The sequence below is a fragment of the Dicentrarchus labrax genome, unplaced genomic scaffold, assembly GCF_905237075.1.
Source record: "Dicentrarchus labrax unplaced genomic scaffold, dlabrax2021, whole genome shotgun sequence".
NCBI lineage: Eukaryota > Metazoa > Chordata > Actinopteri > Moronidae > Dicentrarchus > Dicentrarchus labrax.
The window spans coordinates 26,945,116-26,963,099 of NW_026136714.1; the positions used below are offsets into that span (position 1 = coordinate 26,945,116).

General features: G+C 38.9%; 1 protein-coding gene across 3 annotated transcripts in view; it reads right to left on the reverse strand.

The window, feature by feature from the left end:
• Nucleotides 1-4,491: 4,491 nt before the first annotated feature.
• The window catches only part of whrnb (whirlin b), a 95,288-nt gene continuing 81,795 nt past the window's right edge, over nucleotides 4,492-17,984 (reverse strand). For 2 of the 3 annotated variants that reach the window (XM_051422285.1, XM_051422283.1), the window contains 3 exons: nucleotides 16,934-17,109; nucleotides 15,406-15,537; nucleotides 4,492-9,550 (listed from right to left, as the gene is read on the reverse strand). In XM_051422285.1, the coding sequence (XP_051278245.1) occupies nucleotides 9,374-9,550; nucleotides 15,406-15,537; nucleotides 16,934-17,109 (485 nt within the window). In that variant the 3' untranslated portion in view covers nucleotides 4,492-9,373. The remainder of the gene's footprint in view (nucleotides 9,551-15,405; nucleotides 15,538-16,933; nucleotides 17,110-17,984) is intronic. The other variant, XM_051422284.1, reaches the window with a different exon arrangement.

Below are 17,984 nucleotides of genomic sequence, written 5' to 3' on the forward strand. Positions count from 1 at the left end.
TTGTTGACTTCACCACTCCTGATAAAGGAGATAAACTTCCTTAAACTCACTCACCCACACACAGAGCCAGATGGGGTTGAGAGTTAGAATGAGAGTGTCACTGCGTTGATCTGAGTGGAATAGCACAGCAATAAGACCCTGCACAGCAGACAGTGACAGCTAGAGTCTGGCTGCCTGTCATATCATTTCTAGAGAGTCTTACTGAAGCTCACTGAGGTTTCAACATTTTCCAGTGAGCTCCTTGTCAATATTTTAAAATCTGTTAATGGAGGTGCTTAACTTACATCATCCACATGATCCCAAAAGCCTTTTTTTTTTTTACTGAATTGTAACCCTAATACTCTGTAGTAGTGTGCCAGTACTGATTTTACAGATCTCAGCTGAGGGGAAAAGGAGAGAGAGAACCAGTTCCCAACTGCATAATAACAGAAATATCCACTTGGAGAAACTAATCCCACAAGTATGTTCACAATGAATGAAAAAGTCATTGTTGAGGAGTCAGTCCCCACATGATCCTCCAATCAACCCAGAGTTCAAATGAATTTGGGGGGAAAAAGCGACACTGTGGATAGTAATATAATATGCAAATTTAAGATCGATATGTAAACAGATTTAATTATTTCACAAAATTTTGTTTACACTTATGTAAGCTCCTAAAATGCAAATCTGACTGTTTTTAATCCTTGTAATCCGTTATTTAAAATCTAACAAATATTTATCCAATCTTACCATCTTCTATCTCTTTTAGCATAGATGAACAAAAGAAGTAGAAACTGCAGCATTTGGTGAAGTCAGCACACTGCTAATGGGAAAAGGAATGTAAGCAAGCTCGATATAAATGAGATTGTCTTCCTGCTTTAAAACAGAGCAGCAGTCCAGAGTATGTGGAGCATTTAAAAGCCGTGATTGAGCAGAAGCACCGCTGCTCACTCTTTCACCAACACTGTTCCTGGGCAAATGAGCTTGTTTTATTGAAGGGAAATTATTTTGATACAAATCGGAGTTATCAACCTCACACTGCCTTCACGACAGAACTCACATTCAGCATATTCAAATAGTAAATAAAAAATCAGCAAAAAAACAGCATCATTTACTAACAGTAAAGAACAAATAAAATAAATAAATTGGTTTTTTTTCTTTATGATTTAATTTAATTTAAGAACAGGTATTGTAATACTAATGTTGACCACAAGATGCTTATATAATTTGCTAACACAAAACATATGTACCACCTTGTGTCATAGTCCATGAGGAGATTAAAAGGGTAAAAAGGTTAAGTAATGTATTAAGCAACAATGCCAAACATTCACTGCCTACAACTTCTCAAATGCGAGGATTTTCTGCTTTTATCTGTTTTATATGATTTTGAATTAAAACAATCTGGCTTTGCATTGTTGGCCCTACAAAAACGAATAATAAGAACACATCAACACATAATTGTGTAATAAAAATGTTCTCACATTTTTTTTACCAAACAATTTATCAAAGAATCAAAGAACAATTGACAGGATTTGGTTGAAAAGTTAGGGATAAGAAATGTGTCACAGATGAAGAGAAGCAGGCTGCTAGCAAGCAAACATGGATGTAAACAATGTTGTTCTTAAAAACAAAATCAGTTCTGCAAATGTTTCATGATAAAGGAAATTCATTCAGCATCAGTGAATGTAAACATAATGGTGTTGTTTACCTTTGTTTCTTGTTTACCTTTTAATATGTTAAACTATATGTTCACCCTTAACAAGAAGGAGCCTCAGGAACAGGAGATAATGTAGCACTCAGGTAAAGCCTTTTATCATTGCTGTTATTATAATATTGTGGTGCATGTTCTCAAACTAATTTTCAACTGCACACATTTTCACAAACTCACACACAGCCAACCTGAGGCTTCCAGGGGCCCCTGGGAATCCTGTGCCAGCTGCTCACATTGGCCTGTTGAAAATCCACACTTCCCAACACTGATGCACCACAGTGTGTTAGCTTTTCACATAAACAACTGTCCTATGTCAGTTTATTTATTTATTGTTAATATATTTCTGGGCTTTTTTTATGAGAGAGAGAGAGAGAGAGAGAGAGAGAGAGAGAGAGAGAGAGAGAGACTCTCTAATTGTCTGATAGACAATTGATATCTGATAGTCCTGCCTTTCACTGAGATGGAAAGACACTGTACAAAATCAGAGGTGACCTCTGTTCACAGAGACATATGGTCAGTTTTCAGTGTAAATATGCAGATTGGTGTAATCTCCATAAACTGCTGTAGAGATCCAAATGCCACAAAATGAAAAGCATCTGGGAGGAAGAGCTGGATATGCAGATTAATATCAGACAGTGTTTTGTTTATTTATCTGTCAGTTTATTTATTTAAACTCAACAGCAGAATGCACTGGATACATTCCACAGCTTCTCTTTGTGAGCTGTGACATGTGAATCAGAAGGGGTCAAAGCTGGAGGTTTTCTGAGATGTTTGTTTGCACTTTACAACCTCACCCAGAAACTGCACTTTTCTGCTTTTCACTCTGCCTCTAAAATACAAACCGCTCTCTGAAATTAGCACTGTTCAGTCAGACAACTCACATTTGAAATGTTTATTACAGCAGTATAGCATATTTTGATTTTGGCATTTAGGCTATGTTTATGATGAGCAAATACCCTAAACCCCTAGTCGGAGCCTACAGGTGGATGCTGGGGTGGTGGTGGGGCTTACAGCGCAGCAGGCAGCAATAGCTTACAGAGCAGCAGCAGCAATACAGATGCAGGGCAAGAGCGGCATTGACAGACCAGAGGGAGAGCTGGGAAATTGTGCAGTTTAAATAGACCGCCAGATTGGAAGGGAGCGCTTGGTTAGTGACTATGGAATAAGGCATGTCATATGTATAACAGCACAGCTCCAGTTGACTGCCTGAACTAGCTCGCAGGCTTCACTCCATTTATTTACATTATGATTATTGTGAATAGAATAGAACAGAATGACAGATGGTATGGAAGTCAGATACTGTGTTATGGTTCACCACCTGGCTGACTTTGTGAATTACAGGAACTGTACAGTGATTGCATCCTGTACCAAACCATGCTAGTAAGTCACAAGAAATACTTATAACTTATAAATTATATATAACTCTGTTGTATTTGGACTGTATGTAGCATAATTTTATTTTCTTAAAATCTGTACGCATCTATTCTTGTGCATTCTTTCTCAAATGTTTGTTGCAGGTGAACTGTATCACATAATACAGAGATGTGTCATTAATACATATATACAAATAGTTCTACCTCATTAAAACATTTCTAAAGTTTTGCTGCTGGACACAAGATGTCTCCTACCCCACTGTAAAGTCCATTCTCAGTGGATGTGCACTGGTGGCACATCACACTGTACAAGTTGATACTGGACCAGGACTGACTTCCAAACTATTTGTGATGCTGGTAGGCCCCGCCCCTTAAAATCAGATGTTCAATGAGCTCAGAGAAACTTTCCACTTTCAGCAGATGAATGTGAAAACATCCTTCTAGAGTCAAACTGCACAGACAGAATTCAAACATCACACTGTAGGGACACGAAGAAACACTGGTTTCTGACTGGAGGGGGCTTTAACAAACCAGGTGGCCAGGCTTTTGTTTTGTTGCTGCATGAGTCATATGAACCCACACACATGAAAAAAGTATTCGAACAAGGTAAAACAACTGCTTTTCAGCTCATTTCTTTACACCAAACATGCAACACAACATCTTTGCTTTAGTTTTTTTTCAGACTTTTTTATTGTGTCTTCAGGAAATCGGTTTGGGGGATATTTGGAAGTATTTCACTCTTTTTGCCATTTGAAAAAAAAAAAAAGATTACCAATATAGGAATTAGTCAGTTGTTCTGGAGGATATGTTTGTGGTGAGACAGCTGTGATAGGACACTGGAAGGGAAACACACAACAGATGTGAGCAGTTACATCATCACAGAGGAGTTACATAATTGTGTTAAAACAAAATTCTCTAACCTCTTACTTTATATACATCTCTATAAATCTATGTGCAGCCTTTTCTGTACAAGATATATCATTTTTGAAGTTTGCATTAACAAAAAACTAATTTACAAAGCATTTAAATATTCTCACTTCATCCTTGAATCCAGACCCCTGTAGCACTGGCCAGTAATGTAGCATTACTCCTACATATTACCACTGAACTCCTACATTTCTCTACTAATCGGTATTATCTCAAGTAAAGGGATTCTGTCATTACATTACAAAAATATAATATAACCATCATAAATAGAATCAGCCCAAAATACATTTTTGAAAGCAAACTACTAGTGTCTCAATCTGGATTACTTGGCTCTAGTGGATTACTTTGGATCATGGTTACAGTTATGAAAAGAACAGACACTAAAATATGTCTGTGGAACCAGGAAACAGTTTTGAAGGGACAGGCCAAATTAAGCCACATACACGTCTGACTGATCTGCACTTTTCTACGGCAGGATAACCACTCTAGTTAACACTGCTGTAAGCAACAACATGCTTCTTTCTGGTTAATAGTGCATTCATCTGTCTACAGCCCAGGTTGAAAATTGATTATGAAATTATTTCCTGCTGTAGACCATAATGAGCAGAAACAATAGGTTTGACATTTGTTCAAACAGGGGTCTATTGTCTATAAATGCCTTTAAAGGGGCACTCCAGTGATTTAGCATTGCATTGTCAAAAGGTTGGTGACATACAAGAGACAGATTTAAAAAAACAATTGTTCAAATTGCAGCAGCAGAGTCAGACATATTCTGAGTTTTAGTATGGATAAAGATCTAAAAACACGAGATCCTACATTTCCCCACCGATAGCATCTTTTTGTTAAAGGGACATTGTGTAGGAATTTCTCCCATCTAGCGGTGAAACTATTTTGCATTCAAACGAATAGTGCTCTCTAGTGCCTCGCATTTTCAAATGCGTATTGCAACTACGGTAGCCGTTATGTACCAAGAAGCCTACCTGTCGAGGAGAAAGCAGGCAACTTCAGCGTCTCTTTGCAAGTCTTTCTCCTTCATTAGCTCTTTCCACCTGGGAAAAGCTACCCCGATGTTTACCCCCGTTTCTTTAATTTGCCGGTCACGTTGCCTTTTTAATTCCCTTTTCGCTTTTTTGGCGACGAGGATTCCTTCTCCTGTGGCTCGGCATAAGTATGATCCTCCATTATGAACTAAAGTGCAGTGCAGACTTTCAAATGTGCCGGGGCAGTGACAATAGCCTCTCACTGATCTCCTTCTCCGTTATAGCTGGTTTCAGTCACGTGCCGCTGGCTCTGAACGAAAACGCGTTGTGGATTAGCTAGACAGGTAGACTAGTGCTTTATGTCCCTCTCGGCAATTATAGTTTTTCAAAATGGTGGAACAACATGGAAGCCTCCATGGACTTGCCCGTCCAATGTATATACAGAGAAGAAATTCTTCGCTTACAAGGATAAGTCAGATCATTGGCAGAGGTAATTTTACACCAATGAGGACACATTTATGAATGAAGATATTGATTTTAGCTAATAAAATACTTAAAACACTACACAATGTCCCTTTAAAAGTAGTTGTTTACCCTGCCTGGTAAACTTCACCGCTCTAATTTTTTCTTTTTTGTGGTCATAAATGTGTAGTCTCCAAGCCCAAGCTGAGATAACCCTGATCTGTGGAGTGCCCCATTAACTGTAATCCTTTCCTATTGTATACCACTGCAATACTGCAGACACAGTACATACATTCTGTAACACAATAACTGCTCCAGTATGATATTGTCAGTCTGGAGAATCATTGCTCTACAACTGCATCTACCAAAGTTTTCAAGATTTTTTGTCTGTGCATTCATGGTGAGTGCAAATAGTGCAGCTTCAGCTCTAAAGCAGATCTACAAAGCAACACTGCCATGTAAGGAACACAGATTGGTACATAACTTTAGAAAGGAGAGAGTTGGTACTGTGTTAGTGAACTAGGCACAGTCTCTGAATAGCCTCAGACACAAATACATATATTAGGTTAAAACTATTAAAATGAATGTAGTATGATACAACAGCTCTTGAATAAATCCTACCTTCATGAAGGTTCTAATGTATGGAGCCAGGACGGTGACTTTAAAATTTGGCATCCCAAAAAAAAATTGGCATTGAAAACAAAACCAGTACTGAAAAAGGAAACATTGGCATTGAGACATCTGTATTGAAAACAGTTGTAGTGGCATTGAAACAAGTATTGGCACTGAAAAAAGAAACTAATTAAAATAATTAAAATCTTAAAATCTTATTTTATTTTATTGGGATTTTTTTGTATTTTCAATGACAATCTTCAGATTTTTTTCTTCATGTCACTTTTTTTTCAGTGACAGATTTTTTTACGACAGGTCTTTTTCAGTGTCACTGATTTTCAGTTTCAACTTTCTGTCACTGTTTTGGGGTTAAGAGCAGGGGTCTCAGGGGAGGGGCAAGTAGAGCGTGGTTTGCATATAATTTGCATATTGGCATACTGAAGAAGTACGTCTCTTTTCAGGAACCCGTCTTTCTTTTTTCAGTGCCAATACTTGTTTCAATGCCAATACAACAGTTTTCAATACAAATGTTTCAATGCCAATGTTTCCCTTTTTCAGTACTGGTTTTTTCAATGCCAATTTTTTTTTGGATGCCAAATTTTAAAGTCACCATCCTGGCTCCATACTAATGTTTTTGTTCAAACTATTTCAGAGAGGTGTTGATTTTATGCTCATTTTGGAGGCTGCAGTTTGGGCTGCTGTTGAATTGTATTGGATAAAACAGAGAGGAATGTCTAATCTTAAAGTCTACCCTCCAGGGGCGGATCTAGAGAAATAGTCATGGGGTGGCGTAAGGGGTGAGAAAAATAAGTGCTGATTTAATCAATCACATAAATCAATTTTTGCTTGGAAAAGCCCCCAAATGAAGATATTTGAAGTCAAAAACATTACATCACTTGGCACATTACTGAGTCACCACTGAGTCTAAAATGTGGCTATAACAGATCATTAGATTATTTTTTGTTTTAACACAATATTTTTAAACTTAATTTAAATGAATGTCTCAAATTTGATAGCATTTGACACCCTCTAGATTCGCCCCTGCTACTCTCCCTGATATATTTTAATGGCTAGATTAATCTGGCCAGGGGTCAACCTTTGGAAATGAACACAAAAAAATTAAGTTGGGATTTACTGCAGGGCTGTTATATAGGCTGCATTAGGTTGAGCTAGGTCATAAACTGGCAAGTCAGTGTAATTTTTATCAACATGATGGGCACATAGCAGCTGTATTTGTTTTTGTTTTTTTAAACAAAGACAAATTGCCACTTCCCACAGTCAGTGAATAGTATTGCTTTCTGATTTGGTCATACTGTCTTCTTTACAAACCTGAATGAGTCTTTCTGGCTATGTTCCTCACAGCACACGCACCTTATTAATTATAAGAGCTTACTTCAATCTAAACAGTGCTTCCTATACAGTGCATTAGCAGCTCACTGATTCATGACTGGGGCTCAGTCCTCATCAGCATCCAACAGAATGCAGGATATGGATATGCTAATTCATATAGAAGCTTCATTGATCTCCACTGTGTAAGTGTTTGGATAGCCTGCACTTAGAGATATTGGGGCAAGGCATAAAATAAAATATGAGTAAAATATGAGTCTTGGAAAATATTAAATGCTCTTCTACCGTAAACTACTTGATATTATAAAAAGTTATATAGTCATTTCATATAGGGACTATAAGCAATCTACATTATATACAAACAATTATACTTTGTGTTATAGCTTTTGAAGTACATATGGCAATCTTGCTTAAATATTCAAGAGATGTTACACAGTTAACATGGTGATGGGTTAAACATAAATATGACCTAAAAAGAAAAGCACCATTTTGGTCAACTTGAAGGAGCTGCTAATGTATAAATCAGTAGTACTTTCAGTACTTTCAGTAGATCCTCTTAATAAATTCTTCTTTAAAGTAATAGGGCCTACTGTAATTTTAGTCCATTCATTTTGCCATGATATACTGGTGGCTGACATATGAGAATTGTGAGTTTTCATTCACAATATATATCAAGGTAATTCATTAATTATGCCAAACATGAGTCAAACGATATTTGCAAGAAGGCTTGTTAAAATGAGTGTTACAATTTCACTTCTATGTATCAGAGACAGAAGGGCCAGAAAAAAAAATCCTGTTTTAATGAAACCTCAAGTGGGCAGAGCCAAAGCCAGTTATCTTGTCTAATAAGTATTTGCCAAAGCTCAATAAAAAGGGAGGGAAGCTAACATTATAAAATCCCATTCTTTTAGTAACTGGACAAAAGATACCTACACTTTTGTAGGGTTGTTTATTAGTCTGGCTGAGCTTTTATTAGCCATTCATCTAGCTTAGCTGGTAATCAGACCTGTTCAACTTCCACAATCACAGTCATATTTTTATTTACACCTCAATCGATTTTTTCCCATGACGTTAACAGAGGGATGTAGTATGAAGCAAGATTAATGGGTTAGTGTGGTACTTTGAGCCTAAAGCCAGAGTTTTCGATGTCTAGAAGGTGGCTCTCTTTTAACCTGGCTGTGTCGCCATGGTAACTTATGCTGCGCACCTTACCTGCTCTTCAGTGCCGTTCTTTGCTCTTCTTTCAATAAATCAGGCCAACCCTGGCCACCATTGTTGTTTAATCGAACAGTGTAGCTGCTAGTACTTCCTTAGGCAAACTGTGGCCAACTTACTGATACCAGAGCAATCAAACACATAGATTGAAGCCTGTCAAGATGGATTCTCACATGATTTTGTGATCTCAGGAGTCCAGATGCCTTGCAATATTAGGTATGTTCACAGTTTTGAACACTATTTTGGGAGCTTGTTTTGCCTTTAGTTTGACAGTTCAGGAAATGGTGAAAGAGCAAGGGCCACAGGCTGGGCTCAAAACCATGACCACTGTTGTTTCCAACATCTGTTGTGTCTGGTTGTGTTTCAAAAAGACTGTATAGACTGTAATGTGATTGACTGTTTTTAGTATTATTTGGTGTATCAAACACACTATCCATACTAACTGTCCTCCTGGTGAAACATACAATAACATTCCGAGTTTGAAAACTAATGAAACAGAATTAACTAATGACACAAATGCAAATAGCATTTGACCCAGTGTGACTTTCATGGCAAATATTAATGTAATGTCCTTTATGACAAATTTGAATTGTGCAAATCTCTGTAGAGTGCAATCAACAAATACCCGACACATCTTTCCACTAACCCTTTCCCTGAAATTAAAATGAGGGTTTATAGGACAACGTCATGTGAAGTTCACACAGCTCCCTCAAAGCAGTCTGACAGTGTCTTCTTAAAACAGGCTGCATGAAGTGCAAGTCCTCGTACTAGAGTCCTGGCTCAACCACCAGAAAGTCAATGTGGTCCTTTTCTTTGGTCTTGAAGGCCTCAGCGATGATCCGGGCGGCATCCTTGTGCTCCCGACCCCTTAGGGAAATGCCGTTGACCTCCAGGATGATGTGACCCACCTTCAGCTGGCCGCAGTTATGAGCTGAGCCTCCTTTCTGTCAACAGGGACATGAAGGGAAGGAAAGGAGGGAGGCAGAGAGTAATTTGAAATATTTAGGAAGATAGCTCCATCCAGTGACAGTTGAGTGATTAGTCAATAGAAAGCCTGTGTGCCTTTTATACTTACTTATATTACAAGGCAACCTGTCCACAGTTTGACACCAACTAGGAATGCAGGTTTTCCAGTGATTTTAAAGTTATAACTCCCCAGGAAAATTTCATTATTCCCCTTTGCTCTTGTAGGTTTACTGTAGTTGTAATATGAGAGATATCAACTGTACTTCTTGACAAAGCCATAGTCACCACTGAAGACACTGAGGACATGTCCTTGGTATTGTCTTGTGGGAAAGAAACAGGATTTGGGGGTAATAAAATAGATGTGCCCCTGGTCAAAGGGTTGAGTTTTATGATAGGAAGAGCCAGGGGGAAGGCACAGATGGAAGGACCATTTGGTGAGAGAGACCTGGATTTACAGGAGTAACATTTGCAAAGACACACAGGGGGTTTTATTGTTTGTGATGTAATGAGATGTACTGAAATGTATATAAGGGAGAGCATTTTGGAAGTCGGGAGAGAACATCCACGGCGTGACCTTCTCTCCATGCTGCATGAATTAAAGTGACTTGATTATCACACCGGCTTGAAAGTTCTTCAGAGACTTAGCACCTCTCAACTTTGGGAAGAATTTCCACGACAGTCTACAGGAATTTTCCTCTTTAAAGGCACACTATGCAAGATTTTTACCTTAATATAACAGCTTCGAAGTCATTTCGATGGTAAACGAACTCATAGTACAGCAAATCATCCCGATAGCAACGCAGGAGAGGGACGCCGTTAGCAGAACCAGCAATGCAAGTCTGATTGCTTTACGGCGCGACGTCACATACATCAGCGACATAAGAAGCAGCCTCAATGGAAGACACTAGCAGGCATTCACTCAGACGTTACCTGGTCAGTAGACATCTTTGGAGTCTATCTTTGCCTGTTCAATGTCCGACGCTTCCATCCTACTGAACATGTACCGGTATACAGGGGGAGGGGATCAGGCCGTGAGGGCAGAGACGCAGAGCCATATATAGAGACGGCTCTGGTGAGTGGTATTTACAACAGTTAACTTTAAATACAAGTACTCCGCAGCGACTCTAGGGGTAGCTGTTTGACAAAACCGGAAAACTGCATAGTATGCCTTTAACATCCTGAGGAGTTTACATTCTACAATTTTTAGAAAAGAAGAGATTTAGTAGTGTTGGGACCACTAGGACATTTTTGACATCAGTACAGGTAGCTGTGTTTTTTACTGAGGTTTCATTGTTGTGATCTTGTTAGGGTGTTAGTGACCCCAGTTTTAAGTCAGATCAACACATGATGTTTTAATTGTATGCTCCACACAGACACAGTCTTTGCATGCAACTAACTAACTGTCTTTAAGCATGATTAATCTAAAACCACACACATACTATATACAGCTCGATTTAGACGAAACTCGAAACTCAAAAGTCCTGCTTACGTCTTTCTTTCTTTGTCTCTCTGTGTTTCATGCTCTCTGCTGAACATATCAGAACAAGGAAAAAGACCCATTCTTTATGGCACACAACCACACATGCGCACCCTCACACACACAATCACAAGTCTTTAGTTGAGTATATGTAGTTGGTTTATCTTTTGTATTTTACTTTAAGTTGGTGCCCACAGATACTTAATATTAATTAAAGTAATTTTTTATTGTGTTTGATAATTGATCATTTTAAAAAATGTAACTGATTACACCTTTAATTGGTGCCCTTTAAACCACTGTTATCCCCAGCAGTAGCTGCAGTATTGGCATTGTGTGAGAGGGCATTAAAACGACATTTAAACTATTGTGTGTGGACCTAAAATAGTTTATACATAAATCACAACAAAACTCCAAGGCACTCTCTTTTAAACAACTGAAATGCCTTTATTGTCACGGCATGGTCAAATTCAGATGCGTTTCAGCATCAAGCCTTCTTCAGGGAGTCAAATGACGAACGCCTGATGCTGAAATGTGTTGGAATTTTAGCTCATCATTGTTTTGGTTTCACTGCCCTGCAGGTTCCGCTTTCATCGATCTTGGTTTAAGTGAAAAAGCTATTAGAAACCGGCTGCACACTACCTGTCAGGCAGACAGACTACTAGCTGGTGGAGAACGTCTGAAAAAGAGCAGAAGTTGGTGGAGACTAAACCAGAATTACAGGCAGAGTGAATAGTGGACTTATTTATCAGATGGACACAACCATTACAGCAAATGAATGCTATTGTTGCTCTGTGTCTGCTGGATGTGTGGATTGTTTGCTAATACATTCAAAATTGAAACTTAATAAGTTGATAATTGTTTGGTGTTTGGGTTTTTAGCTGGCACCACTGCCCCCAAAGGGCTAGTACAAATCAATGGATGCAGCTTTTAAATACGGGAAACGTCAGTACACAATCAGTCCTTCCTACTTGAAAATGATGTTTTCTTCCATTCCTGTACTTCAGCTGAATTTAGAAAGTCATCAAGTTTAGAGTGTGCTGCTTTCATACTTGACATTTACAAAGATCACTCAGCTGCTGAAGAAAGTAAAGGATCTAAGCCGATGACTGAGAGTCATTTGTCAGTGTTACATGACCATTTATTCAACTAGGCAGTCTAACAGAGCCACGGGGTTAATCCATCCATCCATTCCTTGATCCTTCCTGCGCTCAGGACAAACAGGACAACTGCCAGAATTGCCTGATTAAATTTAACCTCAGCGTTAAACATGTTTATTTGCTGTGACATTCAATTACAAAGTAGCAGCTGAAAACATCACTGCGGGGCATACCGGCCAATAATAATGAATTTTGATTTTGCAGACAGGCCAAGAAACTCTGAGGAGGGTAATGAATCAGACACACTCTGTGCTGCTTCTACAGCCATCACTAATACGCCTATGAGCAAGGCATTAACCCCAAGCTGCTTCAAGCTTGAAGCTCCCAGTGGCCCAGAGGACAAGATTCCCTCAAGGCTCCCTGAAGCCTGTAATGCTTTAAAAGGTTTCAAGCAAGCCAGAAGGCAACACTGGTGTTACTGGTGAACAGCTCCAGTTCAGTAAAGCTAATACTTGAAAAAAAAAAAAAAAACATATTTTAAAGGAATGAAAGAAAAAGAAAGATTGGTCAACTCTTGTAAGTGCAGGAAACTGAAGCAAATTCTGATGCTAAACACAGCAACAGCATCTTATATGGTACATCTTTCAAAGTCCTTAATAAACTTCATTCCATCCAGAACTCGGCTGCTCGCCTGCTCACCCATACCCACTCCCTTGACCACATCACCCCTGTCCTACAGAACCTCCACTGGCTCCCTGTCCAACAACGGATCCAATTAATGTCCTTCTCCTCACTCACAAAGCCCTCCACAACCAGGCCCCCTCCTACCTTGCAGACCTGCTCCATCGCCACACTCCTTCCCGAAGCCTCTTCTGATGCCAACCTCCTGTCTCCACCACTGAGGACCAAGCATGGTACCTGGGGTGACAGGGCTTTTTCCATAGCTGCCCCCTCCCTCTGGAACTCTCCCCAAACAAATCCGAGACTGTACTGATCCATCCAAGTATTTTTTGGGGCTTTTATTGCCTTTATGATAGTGACAGCTGAAGACAGACACGTAAGGGGGGCAATGATAGGGGGGATGACACGTAGCAAAGGGCCGCAGGTTGGATTCGATTAATTCATTTTTGAGTGTTGTAAATATAGCTATAATTTCTTAGTGTGTTGTTTTTATTACCTTTTTTCTTTTCCTTTTAACTTATGTGGAGTGTCTTTGAGTTTCTTGAAAAGCATTCTATAAATTAAATGTATTATTATTATTATTTCCAAACAGAGCCATTGTTGACAGTTTTTAGTCAAGCATCAAATCACCTGTCAATGCTGAGGTTGTTTCTGAAGGTGGACAGAACTGACCAGCTGCTCTAACCAAGCAAAACCAACAACCGTAATCACATATCATGAACAAGGTTCAAGCATGAATATTATCTGTTCTCATACTTAAAATAAACAACAGGCTCAGAATTTTAGTTACTGAAGCAAGCATAAAGTAGCTTCCCCTCTGTGGGGGTGAAACATCTGAGTGTGTGGGTCGGGTTATGTATATTGATATTGATTGACAGCTAAGCCATGGGCACAAAGACGCGCTAAAAGAGCAAATGGTGAACTGAACAGATCCATTTTCAACTAACGAACATGAACTTGAGCGTCTTTAACTCTGTGAAAGTTAACAGCACTCATAAACTGTGCTTTAGAACTGGTCATTCAGAAGCAACCAGTACCACAGGAGCTAGCTCACATTTGTGTACTATGAACCTGAACTAGTTTAATATCTGTTTGAACTGAACTTCGAACAATCTCTTCTGAAGTGTGAACTTGCACTACACTGACAGACTCAGCTAGAAAGGCAACTCTAGCAATGAGCTACTGTACTGTAGAGCCCGACCACCGCTGGGTTTTTGAGACCGATACCGATTTTAGAGGGAAAAAATTCACAGGTTAGCAATATGACAGGCTGATCCTGCATAGCATATTAATTTATGAGCTGGAATGAAAACATACCTGAACATAGCCTTTTAACGTTGTCTTGTTTTTATGTATTTCTTTCTTTACGTAAGTTATTTGTTGTTGACTACACAATTCTGTGTGCTTCATTAATACTTTGGAATATTGTTGAATTGAATTCCTGTCAAGGGTCAAGCCAGAAATTACAATGTGTACGTAGTCTGCTGAATATTTACTCAACAGATATATATATATATATATATATATATATATATATATATATACATATCGGGTTCTGTTTGCATTGATTCTGATACTGCACTGTAATGTGTTAATGAATGTTAAAATATAAAGAATATGTAAGCACCGGGCATCGTATTTTACAGAGCAGGCCAGTAAAAACATGCAACTTCATTTCTGTTGAGGTGTGTGTATGTATTATAAGGGTCCTCGCCTCCAAGCCAATACAATATCCTGTCTGCCAACTATTTCAACTTCTCTGTCAACCTAGCTTGTTTTAATTTGGCTGAAAAGAGAGAAACCAATTTAGATCAAATCACACACTTTAGTCTCCACAACACCAAGTGAGTCCAATGACTGTGTGCAACCATTCAGAACAGAGCAAAGTGTGCTCATTAGATTACAGCCCCTTGATATGATAGGAATATGATTGGCTAAATGTGCATATGTTCATATGCAGTGTCACGCTGTGTTTGACTAAGTGACTGTGATCATCAACATGCTGACTGACATTCAATGTCATCCACTGTCCTGAGATTCACAGAGACGGGTGAACAGAGTCATTGTTATGGAAATCACCGCACAGCCACGAAAACTCCTCAAGGATGCCCTGCACATAAAAGAAAGTGGGGTAGGGAGGGAGGGGGATTGGGTACTGCTGAGGTGACTGAGGCTATAACTCATTCAGTGATTAGTTGTTGTTATCGCCTCACCCTCAGCCCATATAAACACTTCTGTTATGGAAATTCACCGCTTTGCTTTCTTTGTACATTGTTGGACATAACAAAATGTGAAAGGTGTCCAAGAGAAATATCAGCTAGAGGACTTGTATTTGCAGATTGCTTTAAAATGCTGTCTGTGCAAAACAAATGCAAGCTAATAATAAGATGCTGAAGGAAGACAGAGTTTCTATTAAAGCAGAAAGGGAAATATTAATGCACTGGAGGGAATGTTCTCACTGCATAATTTAAAATTCATGTCATGTGCAGTCATTTTTAAAGAAAAGATACTGAACATTGGCACAAAACAATGCCTTTGAACTAGAAACCTGTAAAACCCTATCGTATAGCTGTCTCACCTGAATGGTGACTATGCGTGGCAGAGGTTGCCTTGTGTTGGCTCCCCCCTCTATAGCGATGCCAAGAGTGTTGGCATTTTTCACCACTCGTACCAGGGTCGCAGTAGGCGCTGGGACCGGTGAGCCAGTCTGCTGGGACACAAAGTGAAGAGGTATTAGGCAGCAAGTGAACATTTTGTCCTCAAAGTTGATGTAAGAAGCAGAAAAAATGGGCAGTGTGAGGATTTGAGCGACTGACCAAGGGCCACATTGTGATGGCTAGACGACTGGGTCAGAGCATCTCCAAACCTGCAGCTCTTGTGGGGTGTTCCTGGTTTGCAGTGGTCAGTACGTCGAACCACAAGGGCCAGCTATTGCTACCCACGTGCATCAATGAGCCTTGGCTGCCTAACAGACGAGCTACTGTAATATATATATATATATATGTATGTATATATGTGTATATATTTTTATATATATATATACAAGCCTAGCACATAGCATATCTGTCATATTATACAAATATTCTATATTGTATATGTAATGTTTTAGTAAGTCCAGACTCTGGCTCTGATTGGCTATCACTCATTGCCTATAGATAGATAGATAGATAGATAGATAGATAGATAGATAGATAGATAGATAGATAGATAGATAGATAGATAGATAGATAGATAGATAGATAGATAGATAGATAGATAGATTAAAAAAAGAAATTCAAGTGGTTGGTTGGTTAGGTTTATGCATAAGGAGTGAGACAGGTCTATTCCATACAGGAAAGGAGAAAGTTTACAGAGGTTCTGACCGAAGCTTGCTCAACTGTTATTGCAGAACAGAGCAAACGGGTGGGAATTAGGAAGGGTCAAATGAGAGAAAGGTTTAACTTTATGTTGTCCCCATTGCAGCATTTTGTAGATCTAGATCAGACATGCAAACCATACATGTGTACAACTAAGTGCAACACCACTGATGCCTGTGAGTACAAATTGTCCCCATTTGTAAAATTCATTGTGCCTTACTACTCTCTATGACAGCAGGCTCTCATTCAGTACAGGTATAAACACTTTTGCGCTCTGGTTTGGTAGAATGAAACTTTGTACAAACCGGTTTGTACCCTTATTACAGTTTAATCATGAAAGAAATTGGGTTTATATTGGTGTCAAATTCTTCACATATTGTCTTATGTTAATGTGATTCTTTTCACAATCTTCTTGTATGCAAATGAGCTGAGACAGAGTGTACTTCATTTTTCTCTTGTTTGTTTCTTCATCTGTTCGTCTGATTGGTCTGCTGCCATACAGTGTTGTGCTCAATTGTTTCATCATTGTGAGACAGCACATAATCTGGCGCTGTATAATTAATTACACTGTTGTTTCTGCAGTGCTTTTGTTTATCTCTAACAAGTTGTGTTTGCATACTTAGAAGTAGTGATTCAGAGAGCTGAAACCACAAACAAGTAACTGGTTTTAAAATTAGTCACTTTTTTACAAGCAACATGGTGAATCTCGACTTGATGAAGTGGTTATTTCTGTCAGTGTGAAGCCCTCACTTGTCTGGTAGCCCCTGGAGGAGGTGCGTGGGCCCCTGCCTGTTCCAGATGGCTCTGCTGGTTCTTGCTAGGTCGAGGGCTGCCGTCCTTACTTAGGCCTCCTGCCTCGGCTATATCCACCCCACTGTCCTCACTCAGAGTCTGGCCACTGTCTGACAGCTGGGACAGGGTGGCTCCTGGATGGGACACTGGAATGTTAGTGTACAAAGAGACAATGCAAACAGCAACAAGGGTATCATCTGTTCTTGGATAGTGGCCTATGATATCACATATCTATTAAAAACATACAGTATATTTTTGTATAATCTCTATGTCTACGACATCCCAATATATACAGCGAAGTGAATATTGTAGAACTTACAGGTAGCTACACACAACTGGATTTCTTGTATTTAGCTTTTTTATTGTAATTTCTCTATTTAATTTCTTATTTACACAGAATAATAGGCAACACATAATCCAAAAAAGCAGCAAACTAGGATGCTATGGAATGTAAAAAAAAAAGTTTATTTTCTAAACTAACACCGGCAGGAAATATTAGAAAGGACGTCTTTTCTGATATTTTCTGCCATGCTTGAGATTTTTTGCTTAGGTCTTATTAAGATCAGAGAGTTACATTACACAAATAATTCAGAGATTAATAACAATTTGCATTCCCTTATTCACCTCTACAGTAAAATTGTCGCAGCCATAACTTCAGAATCAGAATTCCATTGTTTGTGTTTAAGTCAAGTTAAATTTAGTTTAACTTTGGTGGCAAAACCTGGCAAAAATGTAAAGGTCCAGTGTGTAACATTTAAGATAATCTACTGTCAGAAATGTAATATTATATTCATAGGTATGTTTTCATTAATGCATAATCACTTGACTATAGGAATCACTGGATTTTCATTACCTTAGAATGAGAATGAGCTTCACAGCCACTGTAGTTTCTCCTCATTCCCAGGTCATCAAATACAGACGCGAGCGTTGTTCAGTTAATTGCAAACTGCAACTTCACCGCTAGATGACACTAAATCCTACACACTGGTCCTTTAATGTATTAAGCACC